General features: G+C 38.0%; 1 protein-coding gene across 1 annotated transcript in view; it reads right to left on the bottom strand.

The window, feature by feature from the left end:
• The window catches only part of P3H2 (prolyl 3-hydroxylase 2), a 148,973-nt gene that overhangs the window by 16,110 nt on the left and 110,135 nt on the right, over nucleotides 1-22,728 (bottom strand). Inside the window, exons 2-8 of the mRNA XM_042955374.1 lie at nucleotides 17,428-17,580; nucleotides 16,302-16,491; nucleotides 10,988-11,119; nucleotides 8,781-8,923; nucleotides 8,356-8,445; nucleotides 6,027-6,067; nucleotides 4,672-4,766 (exon numbers count right to left, since the gene is read on the bottom strand). Of these exons, the coding sequence (XP_042811308.1) occupies nucleotides 4,672-4,766; nucleotides 6,027-6,067; nucleotides 8,356-8,445; nucleotides 8,781-8,923; nucleotides 10,988-11,119; nucleotides 16,302-16,491; nucleotides 17,428-17,580 (844 nt within the window). The remainder of the gene's footprint in view (nucleotides 1-4,671; nucleotides 4,767-6,026; nucleotides 6,068-8,355; nucleotides 8,446-8,780; nucleotides 8,924-10,987; nucleotides 11,120-16,301; nucleotides 16,492-17,427; nucleotides 17,581-22,728) is intronic.

The following is a 22,728-nucleotide window of genomic DNA, read 5'->3' as shown; positions in this document are numbered from 1 at the left end:
TAATGTTATTTTGCAGAAACAAGAAAGCTACCTTCCATGTGAATATTCTACTAACTGATCTGGCCCAGGTTCTTTTCAGCCAGCATGCTTCATAGTATTTTTGGTGTGTAATGACTCATTCCACTGCAACTTTTCTCTGTTGAAATTACTATGAAATTGTAGTGTTCCATGATGAATTTGGGCCTTTATCTGGTCCTAATACATTACTTACCAGTTTGTTCTACTTCATTTCTTGTCAGCCTTCAACCACTGAAGTATTACTAACTGGTGTTGATGTGACAGTAACTGCACCCAATGCGGTATGAAATCTCACGGTAGTACTTGGCTATAAGGTCATTATTTACATGACCCACTAGGGGCCACACCAAACCTTATAAATACAGAATTTCTTGGATTCCAGGAATATAACCACAAGTTATAATTTCAATACCAATCTTTTGGATGAGTTAAAAAAAATACACATACATACACAATTCAGTGCCTTTGTTTCGCAGAAAATTTTTGATGAAAAAAGAGTTTCTTGATCAAATGTGTTTGGGAGCACTAGGTTACGTAAGATTTAAGAGAATTTCTTAGAACTTTTAGTATCTACACAGGCATTATGAATATCCTGAGTATCAAAACAATATGAAGCAGTTCTCACCATTAATCTTACCCTGCCTTCCTTCCCTCCCTCCCTCCCTCCTTTTCTTTCTCCCTTCCTCCCTCCCTCCCTCCTTCCTTCCTTCCTTCCTTCCTTCCTTTGTTCCTTCCTTCCTTCAGGCAGAAAGACTCTCAGATGGCCCCCTAATGATGACTGCCTCCTGGAATTCATGGGTTTGCATAATTTGCTTTCCTCAAGTGTGGGTGGGGCCTTGAACTTGCCTCTAAGCAACAGAATATAGAAAAAAATGATGGGATGTCACTTCTGTGATTGCATTGCATGAGAATGCAACTTCTATCCTGCTAGCAGACTCAGTTTATTGCCTTCTCCACTTGCAGTTTGATGAGGCATGTGGCTGCATTAGACAGACTCACGTGACAAGGAATGAGGCAACCCCCAGTCAACAATCAACTAGGAACTGCACACCTCCATCCACTAAGACTTTCAGAACCAAATTCTATCATCTGAGCTTGGAAGATCATTCCCTAGTCAAGCCTTAAAGAGACCCCAGCCCTGATCAACTACTTGACAGACCCTATGACAGACCCTGAAGCAAGGGACCCAACTAGGCTATCCCCATATTCCTGACCTCAGAAACTGTGGGAACTATGGCATAGTTAATGCATGTTATTGTAAGCTGCTACATTTGTGTTATTTTTTGGTAGCAATAAAAAAACAGTAGACCCCCCACACTCCCCGGCAGAACCTCTTAACATAAAACACAGGTTGTTTGAGAAAGGCTGCTCCAATCTCTACAGCTGATTAACATTTGTTGTCAAATTGAGGCAGTTTCTCAAATATCTGGGAAAGTAAACTGGATATTCCACTCCCATTTAGAAATGTAAAAGAGATGGTCTGTCAACAAGCAAGACAAGATACTTGTAGGTTTGCTGAAAAGCATTTTCTGATATAAACCCCAAATAAAAATGGATGACTGAGTAAGGGTTTAGTGAGCTCAGTTGCTTTGTACTTTGTCCTATTTTTTTTTCCTTTTCTATGCTGAGAGTGTATTACTTTAAATATAATTACCTTATTTTCAAATATGGCTTTAACAGTTACTAAAACTAAAACATTTAGAAAAATGTCCACCATTATCAAGTGCTCTATAAGTATTTGGTATTATTATGTTGATTATTATAGTATTATCATCAAATATGCCTGGTATATTGTGTTATGTTTTGACTGAGGCATCTTAATAAGCATAAAAGAGTATATTTTAAAAAGTGCTACTGGGATATCGACAATTCCCCCAGGCATGCCACATGGAACACACAAAAATCAGGTGAAGAGACAAAATGCAGCATGGAGTCTTAACTCCCTACACACCAATAGGTTCAGGCAGAATCTGTTCTAGATATCTGCTTTTCACGTAGTTAACAGAATCACCACTAAGCAGAGAGTTTTATACAGAGCTTTCCTATGCATGCATGTAACAGAAAAACAACCAACTACCCAACTATTAACCAAAAGGAAAAAAAAAATAGGCAAAACAAACCCTGCTATCCAAAAATGCACATCTAGCAGCCTACAAATGACTAGTAGCACACCAGACAGAGGAAAACATTGAAATAAAAATAAAAATGTGGTCCAATAAGTTGTGGTTCCTGGGGCCTGATTTGATGGCTTCAGCCAACTCTTAACCACAGCTCAAGGAGATTTAGTTAAACAACTTAATTCTTCTCTCATTCATAAAGTATGTGCCTGGCTCTGACTCTCCAGTTGCAATAAAGAGGGATCGTCTAGGAAAATATTCCTTTGTGCTCACTGCCTGTGGCTCACATGGCAGGAAGAAGCATTTGACTGTAAATATTACAACATCATACAAGTCACAACAGGGATGTGCTGAGTAACAAGCCCTTATGTGAGCATAGCCCTTTACGGTTTACAAAAGACTTTTCACACTGGTCTTCTGCAAAAAGTTGCAAGGCTTCTTTCACAGCCAAGGGTCATACAGCCCAGAGACACCAAGTCTTTAGTCATCCATCACAGCACAGCACATCAGACTAGTTGATCCTGGAAAGTGGGACTCCTGATTCCAAGTTCAGTGTTATTTCTACTATACTGACTGGGATTATTATGGAGCAAGACCTTTGGAGACTAGTATTGAAAGGAGAATGGGTAAGTGACAGATGGTTTTAGTGAGAGGAGAGGCACGTTCCATGGAGTGGTGTCACTCTGCGATGCTGTCCTGGGTCACTCCTGCAGTGTTTAAGAGCCATCCAGTTGGAATACTACTAAAAACTGTTAGGTAACCAGAGTAGATGACGATGGCTTTGTGGACGATGAGAAAAGCTGAAACGTATTCTACACGGTGAAGCATGCATCCTTTCTCGCCTCCCTGACATCTTTCAGCCAGACTAAGATATGTAAGTGTTTTCTGGTTGGGAACTTTGCCTCTGTCTACCACTACCACTGATTTAGAAACTATTTAGATCTCCAGTGATTACACAGAAGGCTTTCCAGTGGTTTCCCAGAGAACATCGTAAGAAGCGGTAGCCCGTTCAACTAAGCAAATTCTAGAGAAAGGACAGAATTTGGTAGCCAGCCAATCATGGTCTCTCTCCATCCTGTACAGTCTCCCGCTCTACTCTTTATACCAGCCTTCCTAGTCAGGTTCTGGACATCAGAGTGCCTGGTAGCCAGAAAAAAAAAATGCTTTGAAGTTTGGCAACTATCCTGGAGGTTCCCAAACATCCACAGAAAAGTGCTGGCTTATTGGCATGTACTTCCTGGGTGATTTCTCAGCTTAAAAAGCAATGTGAACTCTGGCTGACCATGAAATTCTCTGGCATTTGTAAAACAGCTCGGGCTTTGTGGCTGCAGACTGAGGTCCAGGTCAGATTAGATGAGCATATTATCCTGTTTACTGCCTCAAACTGACTTGGAAGCTAAGGAAGGAAAGGGCTGGGAAATGTGAGAGCTAGAGAGAGCCAGAAATTTTCAAATCAGCTAGAGGAATGTGCTGACATACTCTCTGGTTGGGGAAAGGAGAACTGTACTTCTCAATGCAGGTTTTTAAAGCCTTCTTATCGTGCACGTATTTAATCAATAAAGGATACACTTTGGATATCTAGACACTTCTATGTTCCATCTCCAGGTAAGGAAGAGAAAATGGGCTTTGGATTCAAATGCCTGGGTTCAAATGGCTCCTCAACCTGTTAAGAGCTGTTGAGACACCAGGCGAGTCACTGTGTCTCTGTGAGCCTCACTTTTCTTGCCTGTGAAGTGAGGACACTTTTCTCACATGAGATGCTTTCAGTATTCAAACAAACGGTGGGTAAATTTGCTTGAAAAATTCTAAAATAGATAGCTATCATAATAATTGTTAAGGGTCACAACTGAGTACCATCACTGGGGCCAATAACTTATTATTATAACAGTGTTTAGCTCCATTTATAAACTACTTTTGACAACACTCTATATATGTTTGTATATGTTTGCACTAATTTTGAACTGACGTAAATAGGCATATGATGTTCTGCTCTATCTCTGTGCCTTTGTTCCACTTGTTTTATCCAGCAGAACGGCCCCTCCACACCTCTGTCAATTCACTAGAATCTACTTATCACTCAGAGCCCTGCTCAAGCATATGTGCCTCAGGCACCTTACATTAACTCTTGTATATCCATATGACCTGCCTCTTCAAGTTCCCCTGATGCAGTCTATTCTGCACTATCTAGCACTCACTCCCTGCACAACAGAAGGAAGCCCTGGGAACAGTCCAAGCCTCAGGTACTTAACCGAGGGTCCCAATGATCATTCAATCCCTGCCCAGCTCACGGGATTCCTGTGGGAAACAGATGAGGGAGTGACCTTGGAAGCATTTATATTGAAAACCAAAGGCAATGATACACAAATCTGAGACAGTCTTGTTTTTAAGGCTTGCTTTCAGAATTTTATAAATGTCCTAGCTTAGTCCTAACTCGTTACTTTGCAGAGAAAGTGGGCTCTTCCTTAATTTTAGTAAGAACTAGCCAAGTCTCATCTCCTTTCCCTCCTGCTATAAGTAAAAGTGCACAGATACTTACCCTCTCTTAAGTCTCGATCTATCTTGGGTGATGATTTTTTCCCCATTGACAATCCATGAACTTCTGCCCCCTCCACGTTCACTCCTGAAGGGACCCTGCCGTTAAAAACAGTTGGAATTGAATTTCTCACTGCATAAAGATGCTCAAAGACAAAAGCCACCTTACTCAGGTAGTCTGTGACTCCATATTGTGTATTTTTGTTTTGCACAAGTCCACCTGTTTTTCAGGATCAAATTAACTGCCACTGCCTCCATGAAGACCTCTATTTCCTCAAAGACTGTGCTCTATTTCACTTCTCTAAATCTCCTTAGCACCTTTTTTTTTTTTTTTTTTTTTTTTTTTACAGTTAATTGTATCCATAACTTTATCCCCTTGGGATTAGACATTAAGTCTCAACAGAGAGAAAAGAATTATCGTGTGAATCTTTGTAATGTTCAGAGTGTTTTATTTTTGTCTGGAGCAGAGTGCATCACTGAACAATGACTGAATAGAAATAAACCGAGACCTAGTGTAGTGATTCTCGACTATTCCAAGAAAGAAGACACAAGTTTTAAACTTGGCAAACATCCAGATCATAGCAATGATGTCCTTTCAATATCCATGGATTGAATAAACCCAAATATGCAGGTGCACTCTTGGGTATCTTCTGATAATTTTAGGCCACCCAGAGGTTGAGGCCTTGAAGCCTAGTGAAAGACCACAGAATTTTGAATAGGAAGATCTCAATCTGCCAGTCCCTTGCAGTGACACTCTGAGAGAGTCCTTTGCCTTGTCAGAACCTCAGTTTCTGAATTTGAAAATGAATAGGATAGACCATGTCATCTCAAACACGTAACTCCAACGTTCTAGGATTCCTTGAACTGTTCATAACATACACATTGACTTTTCACTTCTATCATTTAGAAAAACAAGGTCCCTTCACTTCTGGTTAGATTAGCTCCACCTAATATTTTAGCTTGCAGTGAAACTTTTTGAGCTTCTTGCTTTCAAATGCAGTAAGACAATTCAGCATTAACAAGAAAAAAATTAAGCTCAATTCTGTTAATAAATCACAAATAGCATCCAATTTTCTCTGATTTAGAATCACAGAATATTTCGCCTTCAGGGATCACCTGCTCCAACCCCTTAAACTGGAGGAAAAACACAAGACTGGGAAGGAAGATAAATCACTCAAGGTCACACAGAAGTACAGGAAGAGCTGGGACCAGAAGGCTGAGGAACTAATTCCCAGTGTGGAATCTTTTAATTATGTATTTTTGCCTATTTCATAGAGACAAGGTCCTTATAATGAGTATGAATCTAAGTATTTCTCCTCATTAAAAATAAACAGATTGTGTTCTGAATGAAGAACTCACCGATTCTCATCCTGTCGTCCTCCATATCGGATCCAATAATTCTGTTTTAAGTTAAAAACAAAGAAACAGACATAAAAACCACTTCAGTAGCTTTATCACTAAAACATAACTCACAAAAATAAAATATACGCTTAAAACACTCAAAAGACCTAAATCATTGGGAAACTTGCACACTGTATAAAGATCCAGTAAATAACTTAAACAGATTAATAAAAAAAAAAAAAAAAACAGCTAAAGTTGATGCTATTTTGGCAAAGACAATATGCTGCACCAATGGATTTTTTAAAGTAGCATGGAATTAGCCTAAGCATTTATATTTTTTGTCCAAGAAATTATTTGGAATTTGGTGTCAGGAAGACAATTACATGATCATTTAGTCCAACTCCCTTATGTTTTTTGAACAAAACAAACACACAGAAATGTACAGCTTGATTAATCATCTGTGTAGGATCATAAAATGACTTTTTCTGAAGTTTCTTCAGAGAATGAAATTTTAAGAAAATAGTAAGTAGGGCTGGTTATAAGTATGTTAAAAATGTTTATTAGAAGGGTGCCTGAGTGGCTCAGTCGGTTAAGTGCTGGGCTCTTGAAGTCGGCTCAGGTCATGATCTCACCGCTCCTGAGATCGAGTCCCATGTCGGGCTCTGCACTGACAGCATGCAGAACCTGCTTGAGATTGTCTCTTCCTCTCTCTCCCTCTCGCTCTGCCCTTCTCCGACTTGTTCTTACTCTCTTACTCTCTCAAAATAAGAAAAAAAGAGAAATGTTTATTATATACTTTAAATTATCCTAATTTTTTTAATGTGCCAGTAAAAACTGACATAACAAAGACAGAAATGAAAAACAAATATGTTACAAATAGAATATATTACTAATAGTGCTTTAAAAAAATTTTTTTAATGTTTATTTATTTTTGAGACAATGCAAGAGACAGAGTGTGAGTGGGGGAGGGGCAGACAGGGGGCACACAGAATCTGAAGTGAGCTCCAGGCTCTGAGCTGTCAGCACATAGCCCATAATAGTGCTTTTTATAAACATATGATAATGTACATTATATAAGGAACTTATACGTAGTTAACCAACAGGTAAGCAAATAAAAAACAGGTATGCCCAGATAATTCAAATCAGAGGAAAAGTAATTAATAATAATATGTGAAAAATTTATTTTTGCTGGTCATCAAAGGAATACAAGTTAAAACAACAATGATATACCATTTTGTACCTAAGAAATATGAATGATTTTAAAATGTTATTTCCCATTGCTGAGATGTTTGTAGTAAACTAGTACTTAAAAAAAAAATTGAAAGAGAGAGATAGGACACGAGAGGGAGAGAGAGGCAGAGGGAGAGAAAGAGAGAGAATGAGGGAGAGAGAGAGAAAGAGAGAGAGGGAGAATCTTAAGCAGGCTACATGTTCAGTGTGGAGCCCAACAAGGGGATTGATCCCACACCCCTGGGATCATGACCTGAGCCAAAATCAGGAGTTGATGCTCAACTGACTGAGCCACCTATGCACCACAGTAAACTGGTACTTTTATGAATTGCTAGGACCAATGAAGGTATGAGAAAACTCTCTTAGAAAAGCAATTTCAACAACTTTAAAACTTCTCATATCCTTTGATGGCAGAATAATCCCACTCCTGGGAATTTATTCATACTTCAATACAGAGAAAAATGCTTCCTGCGTTAAATATGGTAGAAAAAAAGTCAGAAACAAAACAAACGCTCAGTCTCAAGAAAATCGTCATTCATTGCGTGTCAATTCCACATATGCAGCTAAAAATGATTTAAAAAGGTATAAACATGTAGAAATTGCTTATGAAACCTTAAATAGAAATCAGAACAGAGATCTCTCTGTACCACAGTGCCGGTTCTGCAAAAAGCGTGTCTTCACATGCAGAATGACCGGAAGCGAACACGGACAAGTGGAGGAAAGTCAGCACAATGAATAGTAAAATGGAGATCGATTTTGTTCTTCAGCAGGGATTGAAGTCTTTTAATGGTTAAAATGTATAAGAGAAATACAAAATGTTGCATCCAGAGTTCAATAAATAAAACCATCCTGAGGTAAATGCATCAGGTACAAAACACTTCTCCCCAGAAAAGTTTGCTTTTGACTTTGAGTCTCAGTGCTATGGAGATCTGTTAAAGTCTTTTAACATTTAGCATACACATTGAATAAACACCCCCCCCCAACTTCCTGGGTTTTGTCAATGTAAGGCAAGAGATTGGAATTTTCAGTAATTGAAGCTGGGAAATAAAATCATAAATAAGAAGTCCATCAAATAGTTCTCTAAAGAAAACGTTTTCTTGTTCCTCTTTGCTCTTACTGGCTCTGTGTATGAAAATCCCAGACCCTCTGCAGCTGATTTTATTAGTTCCGATTCCAGTTTATGACGCTTCACGAACATTGCCAAATCCTAGAGGGAAAAAAAAGTGAAAGAAAAGTTTATATTTAAATAACAGTTAAGAAATAGGATAAATGTTCAAGTGGAAATATTTTTCATTAGACAGTGACATATGAGCTAAAAAAATATGCACAGCTACAAAAAAAAGTCTCCATCTCAACAGATTTTCACAAGCTATCACATATGAGAAAAATATGCTCCTGGCATTAATAAGCAAAGTACAAAAGAACTGAATTCTACAACATTTACTGAATTGCTAGATAGCTTTAAGAGCGGTGCTACATTTTTACCAGTTCTGCCCAGTGCATCTCACAGAATGCAGTTTCCTCTCAGGACATTGGTCTCACCTCTCTGGCCTCAATGGATGCTGGGTCACTGCTGTCATCTAGCAGGCTCTCATAGTAATCCACATTGTCTAGTACATCCTCATCATCCGGATGGAGGAGAAGATAAGCTTTAGCACACTCCAAGGCTTTCACATATTCGCCAACTGAAACGCCAGAGAGCTGCAGCATTAGAGTTAGCCTACGTCCATCTAGAGGATTTTTAAGAAATCCAGAAACTGTTAGAGGTCAGCATTCAACATGAATAAGAGGGAAGACAAGGTAAGGCTGGAGAGCACACACAAAAATAGTCACCAGTTAAAACAGATTCTCAAATACAGAGAAAAAACTGATGGTTGTCAGAGGGGAGGTGAGGAGGAGGATGGGAGGAATAAATAAAGAGGATTAAAAGGTACAAACTTCCAGGTATACGATAAATAAGTCACAGACTTGAAACGTACAGCACAGCAAATATAGTCAATAAGATTGTAATAATGTTGTTTGGTGACAGATGGTGACTACACTTATCATGATGAGCCCTGAGTAATGCATAGAATGGTTGTATGCCTGAAACTAATGTAACACCATATGTTAATTATATTTAAAAAAAAATAGCCACAGACAAAAGGAAAGACATGATTTCAGGTGTTTAAAAGGTACTATCTTTGGTCTGCTTTGGTGCTAGATGTTTTGCATCAATTATTAAAAGTTTCCACCTGAAGATGTTTGCTACAACTTATATCATTTAATAGAGATAAACAGAGCAGAATTTTTGGGAGTGAATTCTGTGTTTGTACTGAGTTTGACAACATGATATCTAAAACCAATTTCAGCAACCACAAGTCTGTTGATTGCTTTTAAACATAAGGAAAGATGCTCAGTCTCTCTTTCTCAATTAGATACATAGAAATTAAAACTAATTAGAGATAAAAAAAATTTCACCTAATGGATTGGTGAAATATCTAAAATTTCCCCAGTATATTCTATTGATGGGCAATGAAAAATGTACTCCATATGGAAGAAAATGTGGCAACATCTATCAAAATTTTAAATGAATAAACCATTCAACACAGCAATTATACTTCTAGAAATTTGTCCTATATATATATTTATGTGTGAATGTGAAATAACTTACATAAAATGTTATTCATTTGATCCTTGATTGAAATAGAAAACTGTAACAAACAACACAATGCCCATGAATAAGGAGACACATAAAATAAATTATAGGACAATGATATGCTGCTATAAAGAAAAATGAGTGAGGAAGATCTCCATGTACTGACACAATTAGGTCAAACCATATAATATTGCCAAAATTTGACCATTTTTAACTTAAGCAAATGGCAATTTCATAGGCCCAACTTACTAAAAAGCTTTAAAATCTGGTGTGTGTGTATATATATATATATGTGTGTGTGTGTGTGTGTGTGTGTATACATTTTTTTAATTTTATGTATAAATAATCTCTACAGCCAATGTAGAGGGCTCAGACCTACAACCCCAAGATCAAGAGTCACATGTTCCACTGACTGAGCCGGCCAGACACCGCCGATATATATTACTCAGCGAAGAAAACATCGTAAATAACAGTATAAATAATGTGCTACCTTCTATGTATAAGAGGGGGAATAAGTTGGTGTGTATGTGTGTATTTCAAAGAGATAAATCAGAAACTGGGTCGTAGGGCATGAAATTGGGTTGCGGGAAAAAGGAAGAGAAGGAGGCTTTTATGATATTTAGTCTTTGGACCTATGAATATATGACTTTTTTTAAGTTTACTTATTTATTTTGAGAGAAGTGGAAGTGGGGGAGGGTCAGAGAGAATCCCAAGCAGGCTCCACACTGTCAGAGCAGGGCCCAACACAGGGCCTGATCTCAAGAACTGTGAGATCATGACTTGCGAGGAAATCAAGAGTTGGATGCTTAACTGACTGAGCCACCCAGGCGCTCCAATATATGACCTTTTAAAATTAAGTAGAAAAATTCAATTTAAAAATCATGTAAACTGTCAGCCTAGTATAACTTGCAGGGCATTATCACAGCATTTGCCCACTTGTGGTTTCACCTGCTCTCATTGGCCTGAGATGCAGTGATATGAGTTGAGAGCAAAAACACATTAATCCCCACTGCCTCAATGGTAAACTGAGAAATACAGAAGAAAATGCAATGTCTGTAATGATGAGCAACACCCTTCCCTCAAAGGTCTTCAGGATAATCCATGCTTTTACCTCGATAGTAGGCAAACTGTAGGTAGTCATAATGCAGGGGAAGAAAGTTCTCAATTGGTGAGAGGCGGCCAGGGCGGGTGGCAAGCTCCCTGACGCATTCGTGCTGACAAACCAGCACCTGCATATAGTGATCTGGAAGACAAGAGTAAGAGGTGGGTCCCTCCTGTCTGCCAGAGTGTCCAGACTTCAAGGTCAGAGCCATAGTTAATGTAGGGCATTCCTCACTTCACCACACTGCTAGAGTGATCTCATTATTATCTTCATTTTATGAGCAGAAATCGTTTTCACCAAGGAAGTAAGTGACTTGCCAAGGCCTCCTGATCAGTGATCACTAAAGTAACCAATAGTAGATTCCAAATCTTCTGGACCCTGATCTTTTCTCTGTACTGCACTCTCCCCTTCCGTGTATCTTTTTCCTACATCTCCTGAGAGTGACACAGGCCATCTCACCCCACCCATGCCCTACTGCTGACGTATCTTTCCTGTTTAATAACTCTGGGGCCTCTCTTTGGATACTGGGTGGCCTAAAGTGTTCTGGGTGGAGATCGGATGTTCAGATCCTGGTCATGCTAAGGAACAGTTGACAGGAAGTAATTGCCACTCAGTTTGTGTACAGAAGAGAAGCAAAGATGCTTTTTCTCCTTAACTTTTCCAAGTTATATACATATATATATATATATATATATATATATATATATATATATATATATAATTTACATCTATTAGTCAGGAACCTATTCCACTCACTTACAAAAGGCTCTATCACTTGAACATTGGAAATTCTAATACCATAGGGACTGGTAAAATAGGATAAGGAGGAAAACTAAAGAATTTGGATATACACTCTGACTCTTTTTTCCCCTTTATTTGTTCCCATCCTTCTCACTTACAAATAGGATTCTCCAGTGTAGAGGTTGTCACACTCCCTCTAGCTCTGGGCTCTATCTCATCCAAGCATGAGCTGAGGAAACACAAGTGGCTAATGTCCCAGAGAAGCAAACATTTCCTACATTTTGCCCCAATTATTTTTGCAATGAAGATGGACACAATCTTTTCCAGATAGAGGAGAGTTTATTCATGCTTGTGCAGAGCAGATTCTCATGAGAATGACGATAAAACCTTCTGACATCATGACTTTATATTTTATTACCACAAATATCTCCTTCAAAAAGGTTCTCTGTTGGGCGGAGTTTGGCTTGTATCTTGATGACTTGAAGAGGGACCTCAGAACACAACAAAAAGGGTGTTTTCTGGTCTGTAGGAAAATGCGCCAGTTTTTGCACAGTCTGGCTAACTCAACCCAACGTGGCACAGCAAACAGAATCCCTAGAGCCCACTGGTTCTTAACTACAGTTGGAGGCTGGGAGGGGAAGAATGAGTTCTATTTGTTTAGCATTTTATAAATAAATAGCTATATAAAAATCCAATAAATAGTTGTTTTATTTCTTAGGAAAACAACAAACAACCTTCAACTGTTTTGTTCTTAGTTACTTGACCATTGGCATGTCTCTTACCTTTTAATACCCGCTCCTCCTAATTCCAAATGACAAGCAAAAGGGAGAGGTGGAAAACACACCCAACAAGAACGCCAAATCTGAATGGAGGTATTTTTCAATGTAAGATATAAATAGCAACAAAATGAGAGTGACGCAAGGATATTCTTTAGAGTTTCAACAAGCACAGTCATAAACAACTGCATTGAGAAGCCATTTGTATTTTTCTCCAATTTTTAAAGTTCTTTTAACTCTAAAAACTCAAATATTCTGACTTCCTAAATACATTCTGTATTTTAAAAGCCAGTTTCAGTCTTAATTTAGAACAGTTTTGAAGCAGACAAGAATTTACATACAGCTATGCTGTATGTTATTAGTTGTATTTCTTTTCTCCTTTTTATAACACATGTTATTATACAATTATTATGTTTTAATAAGTTTGAGATCTAAGTCACTTGTGTGGGAATACTTTTTAAAATTTCCTTCTCATAATAAATTGGATATGCATCGAATTCCCTAAAAGACTTACCATATTTCTGTAATATACAATATTTGATTGAGTTTTAGGAACCATGCCTTTTTAAATCACTTGTCTTTACTGGAAGTGGGGGTAATGTTGGTGATAGGTGTAGTAAGCATTAAGAGCCTACATTAGGAGATCTCTATTTTTTTCCAGCAACCAACATATTATGATGACCTCGAGCAAATCATTAAATGTTTTTCTGTAAGTATCAGTTAGTTAATTTTCCTAAATCAGATGTAGGACATTTGTGAGAGCTCTTCAGTAGCTATTAATGGAGGCAGGTGTAGAGGAGATTGAGGGGGTGGAGACAGGATACATATCCTCCTTACACTACTATAAGATAATAAACTATAATAAAGGAAAAGGATTTCCAAATAAAAGATTAAGTGTAAACAAATACTCAACAATTGAAATGTGAAACACATATAAAACTGACATTCAAATGAACAGTGCTCACAAAAATGTAGGCAGATGACACTACCAGAGGCCTAGCAAAACAAAACCTTTTGGGAAAAAAATCCTCAATAATTCAGATATTTTCACTGATTTTAGGTGAATTGAGTTGGGTTTTGAGTAACTGATAACGAGGCAAAGAGTTCATCCAACAAATTGATTTCCAGTGTACTTTTTTTTTTCATTTTTTTTAATGTTTACTTATTTTTGAGGGAGAGAGAGACAGAGAGCGCACAAGTGCGGAGGGCAGAGAGAGAGGGAGACTCAGAATCTGAAGCAGACTCCAGGGCCTGGGGTGTCAGCACAGAGCTAGATACAGGGCTTGAACTCAGGAATCAGGAGATCACGACCTGAGCTGAAGTCAGACGCTTAACCAACTGAGCCACCCAGGCACCCAGATTTTCAGTCTACTTCTTAATCTGAATTTTAAAAGATGTTTCCTAAATGTCCCTCTCAAAGACCTTAACAATTTATGACCTACATGTTCAAAATATAGAGTATGAATAATCCTTTTAATCTGCAGTGTGATGATGGAAAGTTCATTTCCTTCTTTTCTCCCTCCCTTCCTTTTTCCCTCCCTCCCACCCTCCCTTCTTTCCTTCCTTCCTTCCTTCCTTCCTTCCCTCCTTCCCTCCTTCCCCTCTTTTTTCCTTCCACTCATTGGTTTAAAAATATTTACTAAGCACCTACTATCTGCCAGTCAGTATACTTAGGTGCTGAGGACCAAGCAATTAACAATATAGAACATTAGGCAAGTAATAGAGGAAAACAACAAGTTTCAAAGTCTGTGAGTGAAAATGAACCTAGGAGTGGATCAAAGACAGAAAAAGAGAAAGGATGAAAATATACACAAGTGCACAACAATAAGGATGAATGTCCTTATTAAAGGTTTCGGATTTTATTTCAAGTGCAATGGGAGTCTTTGGCAGGGGGTTCTGTGAACATACTTTCATTTTTTAAGAAGACTGTTCCGTCTGCCTACAGAGTAAAACCTCATCAGGACATGAGGGCCAGAAAGGAGGCTATCACAGTGGCTTTGTTAAAACATACTGTTGATTTGAACCAGAGTGGTAACAAAAGGGGTGGAGAGAATTAGGGAATCTTACATTCTATTAGGAGGTAGTATAGTTTAGTAACTATGCTAGCAATCATAGTTTGGTAACAAATCAGAAGAGAATAGCAATTAAGGGAAATGTTGGATTGGAAGGTAACATTTGGGATTTGGTTTGAACTCCTTAGGTGAGTGGTACTTTTCGTGGAGACCGAAAACCATTGGCACTTAGGGAGAACAGACTCACTTCCATAATTTGCCTTTCTACAAGTATTGGTGAAGTGGAGCATTGTTTTTTATATATTTATAACTTGGAACACAATATGCACTCAACAGATATTTGTTAAACACTTATTATTGAATAAGTTATCCTTTGCCCATTTTTCAATTAAGACCTAAAACATATGAGCTCTAGAGTGAGATAAGCTTAGGTTTGATTCCCAACTTCACCTTTTTTTGTTGTTAATGTTTATTTATTTATTTTGAGAGAGAGAGAGAAATGGAGAGAGAGAGACCATGCACAAGCAAGGGAGAGGCAGAGAGAGAGAGAGAGAGAGAGAGAGAGAGAGAGAGAGAGAGAGAATCCCAAGCAGGCTCCATATTGTCAGTGCAGAGCCTGACTTGGGGCTTGATCCCATGAACCATGAGATCATGACCTGAGCAGAAATCAAGGTCAGACGCTTAACCCGCTGAACCCAGCCACCCCAGATTTCTAGCTTCACCCTAATCACATTGCTATGAGGTATAAATTCCTCAGACACCTACAAGAAGTTGTTTAGAGGATTAAAAGATATATAAATATGTAAAAGGCTTTCTACATTGTAACTGCTATATAAATGTTGCTTATTATTATGACTATCGATAAATCAGAAATAAATTACCACTAATAATAATAATTTACAGGTTCTACTCAAATATTATGAATATTAACTATTTGCCTCTAAATATTTTGCAACTTTTTCCCCTTGTCATTTGTAATTCAGCTTAATTTATTGTATCTCTTGTATTATAAATCTTATGTAAAGTCTGTCTTTTCATATTTCTTGTCTTTTGTTATGCTGAGAAGTGGTTTTCTTCTCCTTCCATTATAAAAATATTCTTTCGCATTTTGATCAAATAGCTTTATTTTCATACTTACATTAACATAAATAGAATTTATTTCTGTGTTTTTGCATATGCTTCCCACCATAAATGGTTAACTAGCCAATCTCCCCAATTATAATTCATATTACCTATTTTAAAAGCCACTTGGTAATATATTAAATTTTCATATATAATGAAATGCTCTTTTAATTAATTGAAGAAAACTACACAAAAGTATTCACTAATACACTGTTTACAATAATGAAAACCTTCAGCGTCCTTAATATTCATCAGTAAATGAACCAGTCAATTATGCTTTCCACATATATTGGAACATTAAACAACCATTAAATACAATAAGGTAGATCTACATGTACTTACATGAGAAGAAGTCCACCTACATTGTTAAGCATAAAATAAAACAAAAAAACAAATATGCTGAAAATCAGTACCCATAGTATTGTCTTATTTTTATAAAAAATGAACTACTAATTATTGATAAATACATAAACATTTACATATGCATCTGAAAAAGTTTGGCACCACAGTCAACAACATTTAAACTAGGTAGATTTATTTATTGGAGATAGGATGGGCTAAATATATCTTCCATTTTTTGCAACATACACTTCTGTATTATTAGAATAGTTTACAGATTGCATGTAGTATTTCTATAATCAGGAAATAAATAAAGGGAAAAGTAAGCTTTACCTGCAATGGCTTCATAGAGGCCAGCTTTGTACCCTAAGTACTCATACTCTTCGAATCTCTGAGGCCCCTCACACAGGGCTCTGCACTCCATATCTTCACTGAAATATTCTCTTAAAGCTTGTTCAAAGTACTTGATAGCTAGCTCAAAGTCATCAGCCTCATAATGTTTAACTCCTGCACTGTAACTCTCCTGCAAAGAAGCAGAAAAATATTGGGGTGCTTGAATAGCAGGATTTAGACAGATTCAGGATCATTTGGGCAGGGGGCACTGCGCTCTTGTGCTGTGGAAGAATAATGAAGGGTTGTACTGGAAGACAAAAGGTAACTTCCATGGCTTCAAGTAATTGTAAATGAGATGGGAGTTACCAGCAAGCTGAATGCTGTGTCACCAATTTCATATTCTTCCTGAGCACGTGCAAGACAATATTTTCTAACCCCATCTGCATGTAGCTATGGCCATGCACCAAAGGCCAGGGAGATTGATGTGGGTGGCTGTGACGCATCCACTTTCCAGGGCTGGACCAATTTAATAATAATAATAATGATGATGATGATGATGATGGTGATGATAATAGGCTTCTGAAAATCTTCTTCTCTTACCCTATTCTTCAATTATCTTGGAGGTCACATACTGAGAATGGTGACATCTCCGGTTGAAAAAAAAAAGCCTTCAACTTACTGTGATTTTAAGTAAGCTTTCATTTAAATGAATAATTACATAGCTTTAAAATAATCAGAATTTTAAAAGTATAGGTATGATGGAAAACCACCTGGACTGGGAGCTGGGAAACCACAGTATGACCTGAACAATTCACACTGGCTTCAACTCCCATATGTAAAATCAAAGGGTGGTGGGGGCACTGACGTTCAGAGAAGGTGACAGATGTTTATATCACATTCTACTTTTCATCATATCTTACTTATTTTCTAAAGGTATTTTCATTTTCTCTCAATTTTTTTCAGCCCTGATAATGACAATATTTCATCTGAGAACTCTGAAAATATAGAACTATCACTGTATTGGAAACCGAGACTCAACCTGAAACCCCCATGCACAGGAATCTGCTTTGAGTCAAATGAAACTCAGGAGCACCTTCTGATTAGGGCAATGGTCCCCAGCGCTCACCAGATGTGGTTTGGCTTCTCGGTCTACCAACTGGAGTACTTCAACACCGGCCATTGTTCTGTAATTCTCGATGTTTTGCTGCATTTCCATGTGCTCAGGGTTGGCCATGAAAAACGTGTGGGCTGCTTGCACTGCCTTTTCCAGCTGGTTAAGCTACAGAGGGGAAAAAAAAAAAAGAACCAAATGAAGACAAACATTTCTAACCCAGCTCGGTACTAGCCCAAGGACTAACAGCTAAAGTGGCAGGGCCAAGTTCTAGTTCATATTCACTATACACAACCCCCCATACTGAAAAGTGGGAGGGTAATAAACAGGGCTCCTAAAATGATATGTGGCAATCTGGGCTTTGGTGAAAATTGATACACATGCTCTATTCTAAGTTCATTCTTTTCCTGCTCTTTGCTGAGCCATCTGCATTTTCAGGGAAATTGAATCTTTATGCTTCTGTTTGTTTCATGATTGATCAAAACAGAAAGCTGCCGGGGTGCCTGGATGGTTCAGTCAGTTGAACATCTGACTTCAGCTCAGGTCATGATCTCACGGTTTTTGAGTTCGAGCCCTGCGTAGGGCTCTGTGGTGACAGCTCAAACCTAGAATCTGCCTTGATTCTGTGTCTCCGTCTCTCTCTGCCCCTCCCCATTCATACTCTGTCTCTCTCTGTTTCAAAAATAAGTAAAAACGTTAAAAAAAAAAAAAAAACACGCAGAAAGCTGCCAGTGTGGTGCCACCTCTAATTCATATTTTTGACATTTTTATCTTGTATTTTTCTCTTCTTTTCTTTTTGTTCCTTTTGCCTTTCATCCTGACAATGGGAGTATAAACAAACCTATGGCTTTCCAGAGGATGGGAATGAATATACCTCTCACTCCACCAAATTTGTTAGCCTGCTCTAGAATGTGAAGAATACAAAACTAAGAGTAGTAGAAACCAATGCATAAGAAATGTTGAATACAGCACATAAAACTTTCTACCACACTCCTTTTTGATTGAAATATTTCATTCCAGACATATAACTTTGATTCTCATTAATATAAAAGAAGAATTTTTAATAACCACAAGAATTAATAGACACCACAAAATCCTCTCCTAAACCACACAATACATTGCTCTCCATGAAACGCAATGATGCATTTTTTTTCCAAGAAAATAGGATTAAATTTACTCAACCTGAGATATTTTGCCCTATGCTCTAGACACAGAAATGTCTAGAGACAGACCTGTTTGTTCCATAACAGAAAAGTGAATATTCACATTAGCAGTCTTTTTCATGGCAAAATTCAAATTATGTTTCATCTGTTTTGGAGTATGGTGACATGAAAATGCATTGTTATTAAAAAGTACACAAAAAAATCACAGAACAACATATAAGATTCAATTGAGTCTGCTTTTGACAGTCTTGCTACACAGATATTACTAAAAAAGAAGTACTGAGTTCCCAAGTCCCCAGCTACTGCCGTTCCGCGATAGATAATCTTAGTCCTAACCACAGAAAACATAAACTGCCTTATTTTAAGACCTAAGATCCTTAATTTTGTCTAATAATAGTTAAATCTCTTTTCCTCTTGAATGTGCCTACTCTTAGCTATTGGCCTTCCTTCCATCAAATCTTGTCTTGTCTGCTTTCCCTGTCCCCTTTACCTTTGTCCTCAATTCTGTACTCACAGAATGATTTCGCTTGTCACTAATTTGGGATGTGGTTACTTTCTTAATTTACATTTTCTCAACTTCTCACATACCAACACAGATAAATATGAATTGTATGGACATCTACACAGTGATGAGGATATAGATATAGAGGAAAAACAGTAGGTTCTAAATTGGGTGTGGCTACACTTATTGGTCAAGTAAACCTGGAAAAAGTCATTTTAAACATTTGTGCCTTAGTTCTCCTTTAAGACAAACAAAGTTCTCCTTTAAGACAAAAACCCCATACCACCATCTACTGCATAGGATTTTGGAAGGATTTAATTGTGTAATGTATATAAATGTGCTTCATAAATCACAAAAATCCTTAAAAAAAAAAAACAAAAAAAAAAAACAGGGGCGCCTGGGTGGCTCAGTCGGTTAAGCATCCGACTTCGGCTCAGGTCATGATCTCGCGGTCCGTGAGTTCGAGCCCCGCGTCGGGCTCTGTGCTGACAGACAGCTCAGAGCCTGGAGCCTGTTTCAGATTCTGTGTCTCCCTCTCTCTCTGACCCTCCCCCGTTCATGCTGTCTCTCTCTGTCTCAAAAATAAATAAACGTTTAAAAAAAATTAAAAAAGAAAAAGAAAAACAAACCAATAACAGAGAGGGAGGCAAACCATAACAGACTCTTAAATACAGAGAACAAACTGAGAGTTGCTGGAGGGGAGGCGAGTGGCGGGATGGGCTAGATGGGTGATGTGATTAAGGAGGGTACTGGTTGGAATGAGCACTGGGTGTTATATATAAGTGATAAATCCCTGGGTTCGACTCCTGAAACCAATACAACACTGTATGTTAACTAACTTGAATTTAAATAAATAAATTTAAAGCAAAAATACACATTTTAAAACAAAAATTAAAAAAATAAATAAACAAAAATACAATTTATAGATGATCTGTTTCAAAGATATAAATATGTATTCAATAATGATGGTATAATCTATAGCTCCCATGGACACATAATTTACGAGAATATAGTAAGGTCTTCGTGCTTCGTGGAAACTGTCTTTAGTCAAGAGCCAAACTATAAATTATGAACAAAACAGATTAGCACTGACACACTCTGATTCTATATAGCACAAGCCATTAAAGTTGACAGAACATAAATAAATATTTATGATTTTTACTTTCCTACCTTCATCTTCAGCTCAGGCTATTCCACTCACTGACTTAGAGAGTCTTCGTCCTTGGTCTTTTCTTACTGAAATCTAACAAATCCCATAAGGCCAAGCCTAAATCCTGTCTTCTCTAACAGAGCCTTTCTCAACATTCCAGCAACAGGCAAGTACAACAATATCATCTTATCCCTATTCCTCTACAAGCACTTATCAGACTCTTCTGTGCTTTGCGCCTACCTGAGTATATTCGTTTTTTTCTGGTAGAGCTCTTTGAGAATAGGGGTCATATGACTTCTTTTTGTTTGTTTGTTTTCCACCTACTTTACATATAGAGGATGTCTATGATATGTCTAAAAAAAAAGAGGAAAAAAAGAACTTCTAACAAGCCAATCTTTTACACACACATCAAAAAGTGTATTACATGTGAGTGTGCTTCCTAAGCTCTACTGTATTAAAAGGATGTTAGTTTAATAACATTTCTGAAGTCATCATTCACACTGAGAGCTTCAATACTGATTAAAAACACTGAATATGATTCAGTAGCTCTCAAAAACTGATGTTGACAAATTGGTTCTTTTTCTTAAATTTTGCCACATTGTTGTTGTTTTTTCCTATTTGATGCTTTCCCCATTTATAAGCCAGTATTGAGCATAATACCATCTTCACCAATATAAATATTAAGAAGATCTGGGGCACCTGGGTGGCTCAGTCGGTTGAGCATCCGACTTCGGCTCAGGTCATGATCTTGCGGTCCGTGAGTTCGAGCCCCTCATCGGGCTCTGTGCTGACAGCTCAGAGCCTGGAGCCTGCTTCAGATTCTGTGTCTCACTCTCTCTGCCCCTCCCCTGCTCACGCTCTGTCTCTCTCTGTCTCAAAAATAAGTAAAACACTAAAAAAATTTATTTTTGAGACAGAGCATGAATGGGGATGGGGCAGAGAGAGAGGGAGACACAGAATCTGAAGCAGGCTCCAGGCTCTGAGCTGTCAGCACAGAGACCGACACAGGGCTTGAACTCACGAACTCACGAACTGTGAGATCATGACCTGGGCCAAAGTCGGACGCTCAACTGATTGAGCCACCCAGGCGCCCCTAAAAGAAAACTTTTAAAAAGACTTGATAACTTAAGGTTAAACCATAAAACTTATTCATGAACTGGCCATGACTTTTAAATCGTTGTGAACCAGTTCAGGAAACTGGAATTGGCGTCCAAAGTCTATAAAACAAGTCATTATTTTAACTGGAAGCTTGAGATCTTTGTACTCAATTTTAGAAATTAGATATACACATCTGAAATGGTAGGAAAAGTCCAAGTGAACATGTGTGTGCTGCATATAATGCTGTATTTTGGGATGGAGATTATTATAAGGCCTTGTAAGTACTAGGTTTCAACTAAGGCATGATCGTTGAAACAAAGAAAAAGCAAACTGCCCTTAAAGGCTCCACATTGGACCTCCTTTAAGACCAAAATAAAATAAGCCACAGGAGAGGGTAACTCTATACATTAGGGAGAAAAAAAATCCTGCAGAATAAAGAGCAACTGAGGAAAGGGGAATGATCTGACAACAAGATGGTACTTTTCAGGGAGCCGACCGCCCCACTGAGATATGAGAAATTCTGGCCAGAAATGCATTCAGGACACACTGGGCCATTTCAACTCAGGCTGTGAAGTGAACATTTTCTCCTGCCAGCCCAGAAGCATGACTGTACGTGGCAGTCATTCTGTACAGAAAAAGAAATGAATGCTGATTAAATCAATGCCCTGCTGACATTCAGAAGTTACTCTGTCCACTGGTGAGTGAATGAAACCCTTTTGACTCACTAATGGTTTTCCATAGCTAGTAATAAAGAAGCATTTCAAAAGTACGCATTGACTATTTAGAAACCTTCAGTAGCTATCCATTGACCACAAAAGAGATTCCAGAAACTATGTACTATGACATTCAAAACCTCCAGGATTTGGCCCTAACTAAATTCCTAATATAACTTCCTCATCTCTGCCATATGTAAACTTTTCCCACCAAAGTTCTAGAGGAACTTCTAGATGTTTTATAATTTACCATCTTTCTATTCAAGAAAATACACAAAGGCAAAGCACTCCAGTCAGTGCCAAATTCCTCATTTAATTCATTCACTTATTCAGCAAATATATGTTTTGTATTGAATCAGTGCTAGGTGCTGTGATAGTTGATGAGAGTATCTAACAGGGTCAAAACAAAGACTCTGCTTTCTACGTACTTACAGCCTCATCCCAGAGGACGAGGCTAAAGTAAGTAAGTCATTAATGAACTTAATTTCACATTGTGCTGAATGCTATAAAGAAATAAATGAACAAACCATACTATAAGAGCTGCCTGGGGTTGGGATGGAAGCAGGACTCTATTAGATAAATTAGTCAAAGAAGGTCACTCTGCAATGGTATTTTTCAGCTGAGATCTAAATGTTGAGAAGCCAATCATGTGTAGAACAGGAGGAAGAACATTCCAGGCAAAAGGAAGTG

This window comes from Panthera leo, chromosome C2, assembly GCF_018350215.1.
Source record: "Panthera leo isolate Ple1 chromosome C2, P.leo_Ple1_pat1.1, whole genome shotgun sequence".
Taxonomy (NCBI): domain Eukaryota; kingdom Metazoa; phylum Chordata; class Mammalia; order Carnivora; family Felidae; genus Panthera; species Panthera leo.
This window is presented reverse-complemented; position numbering and strand designations above follow the sequence as displayed.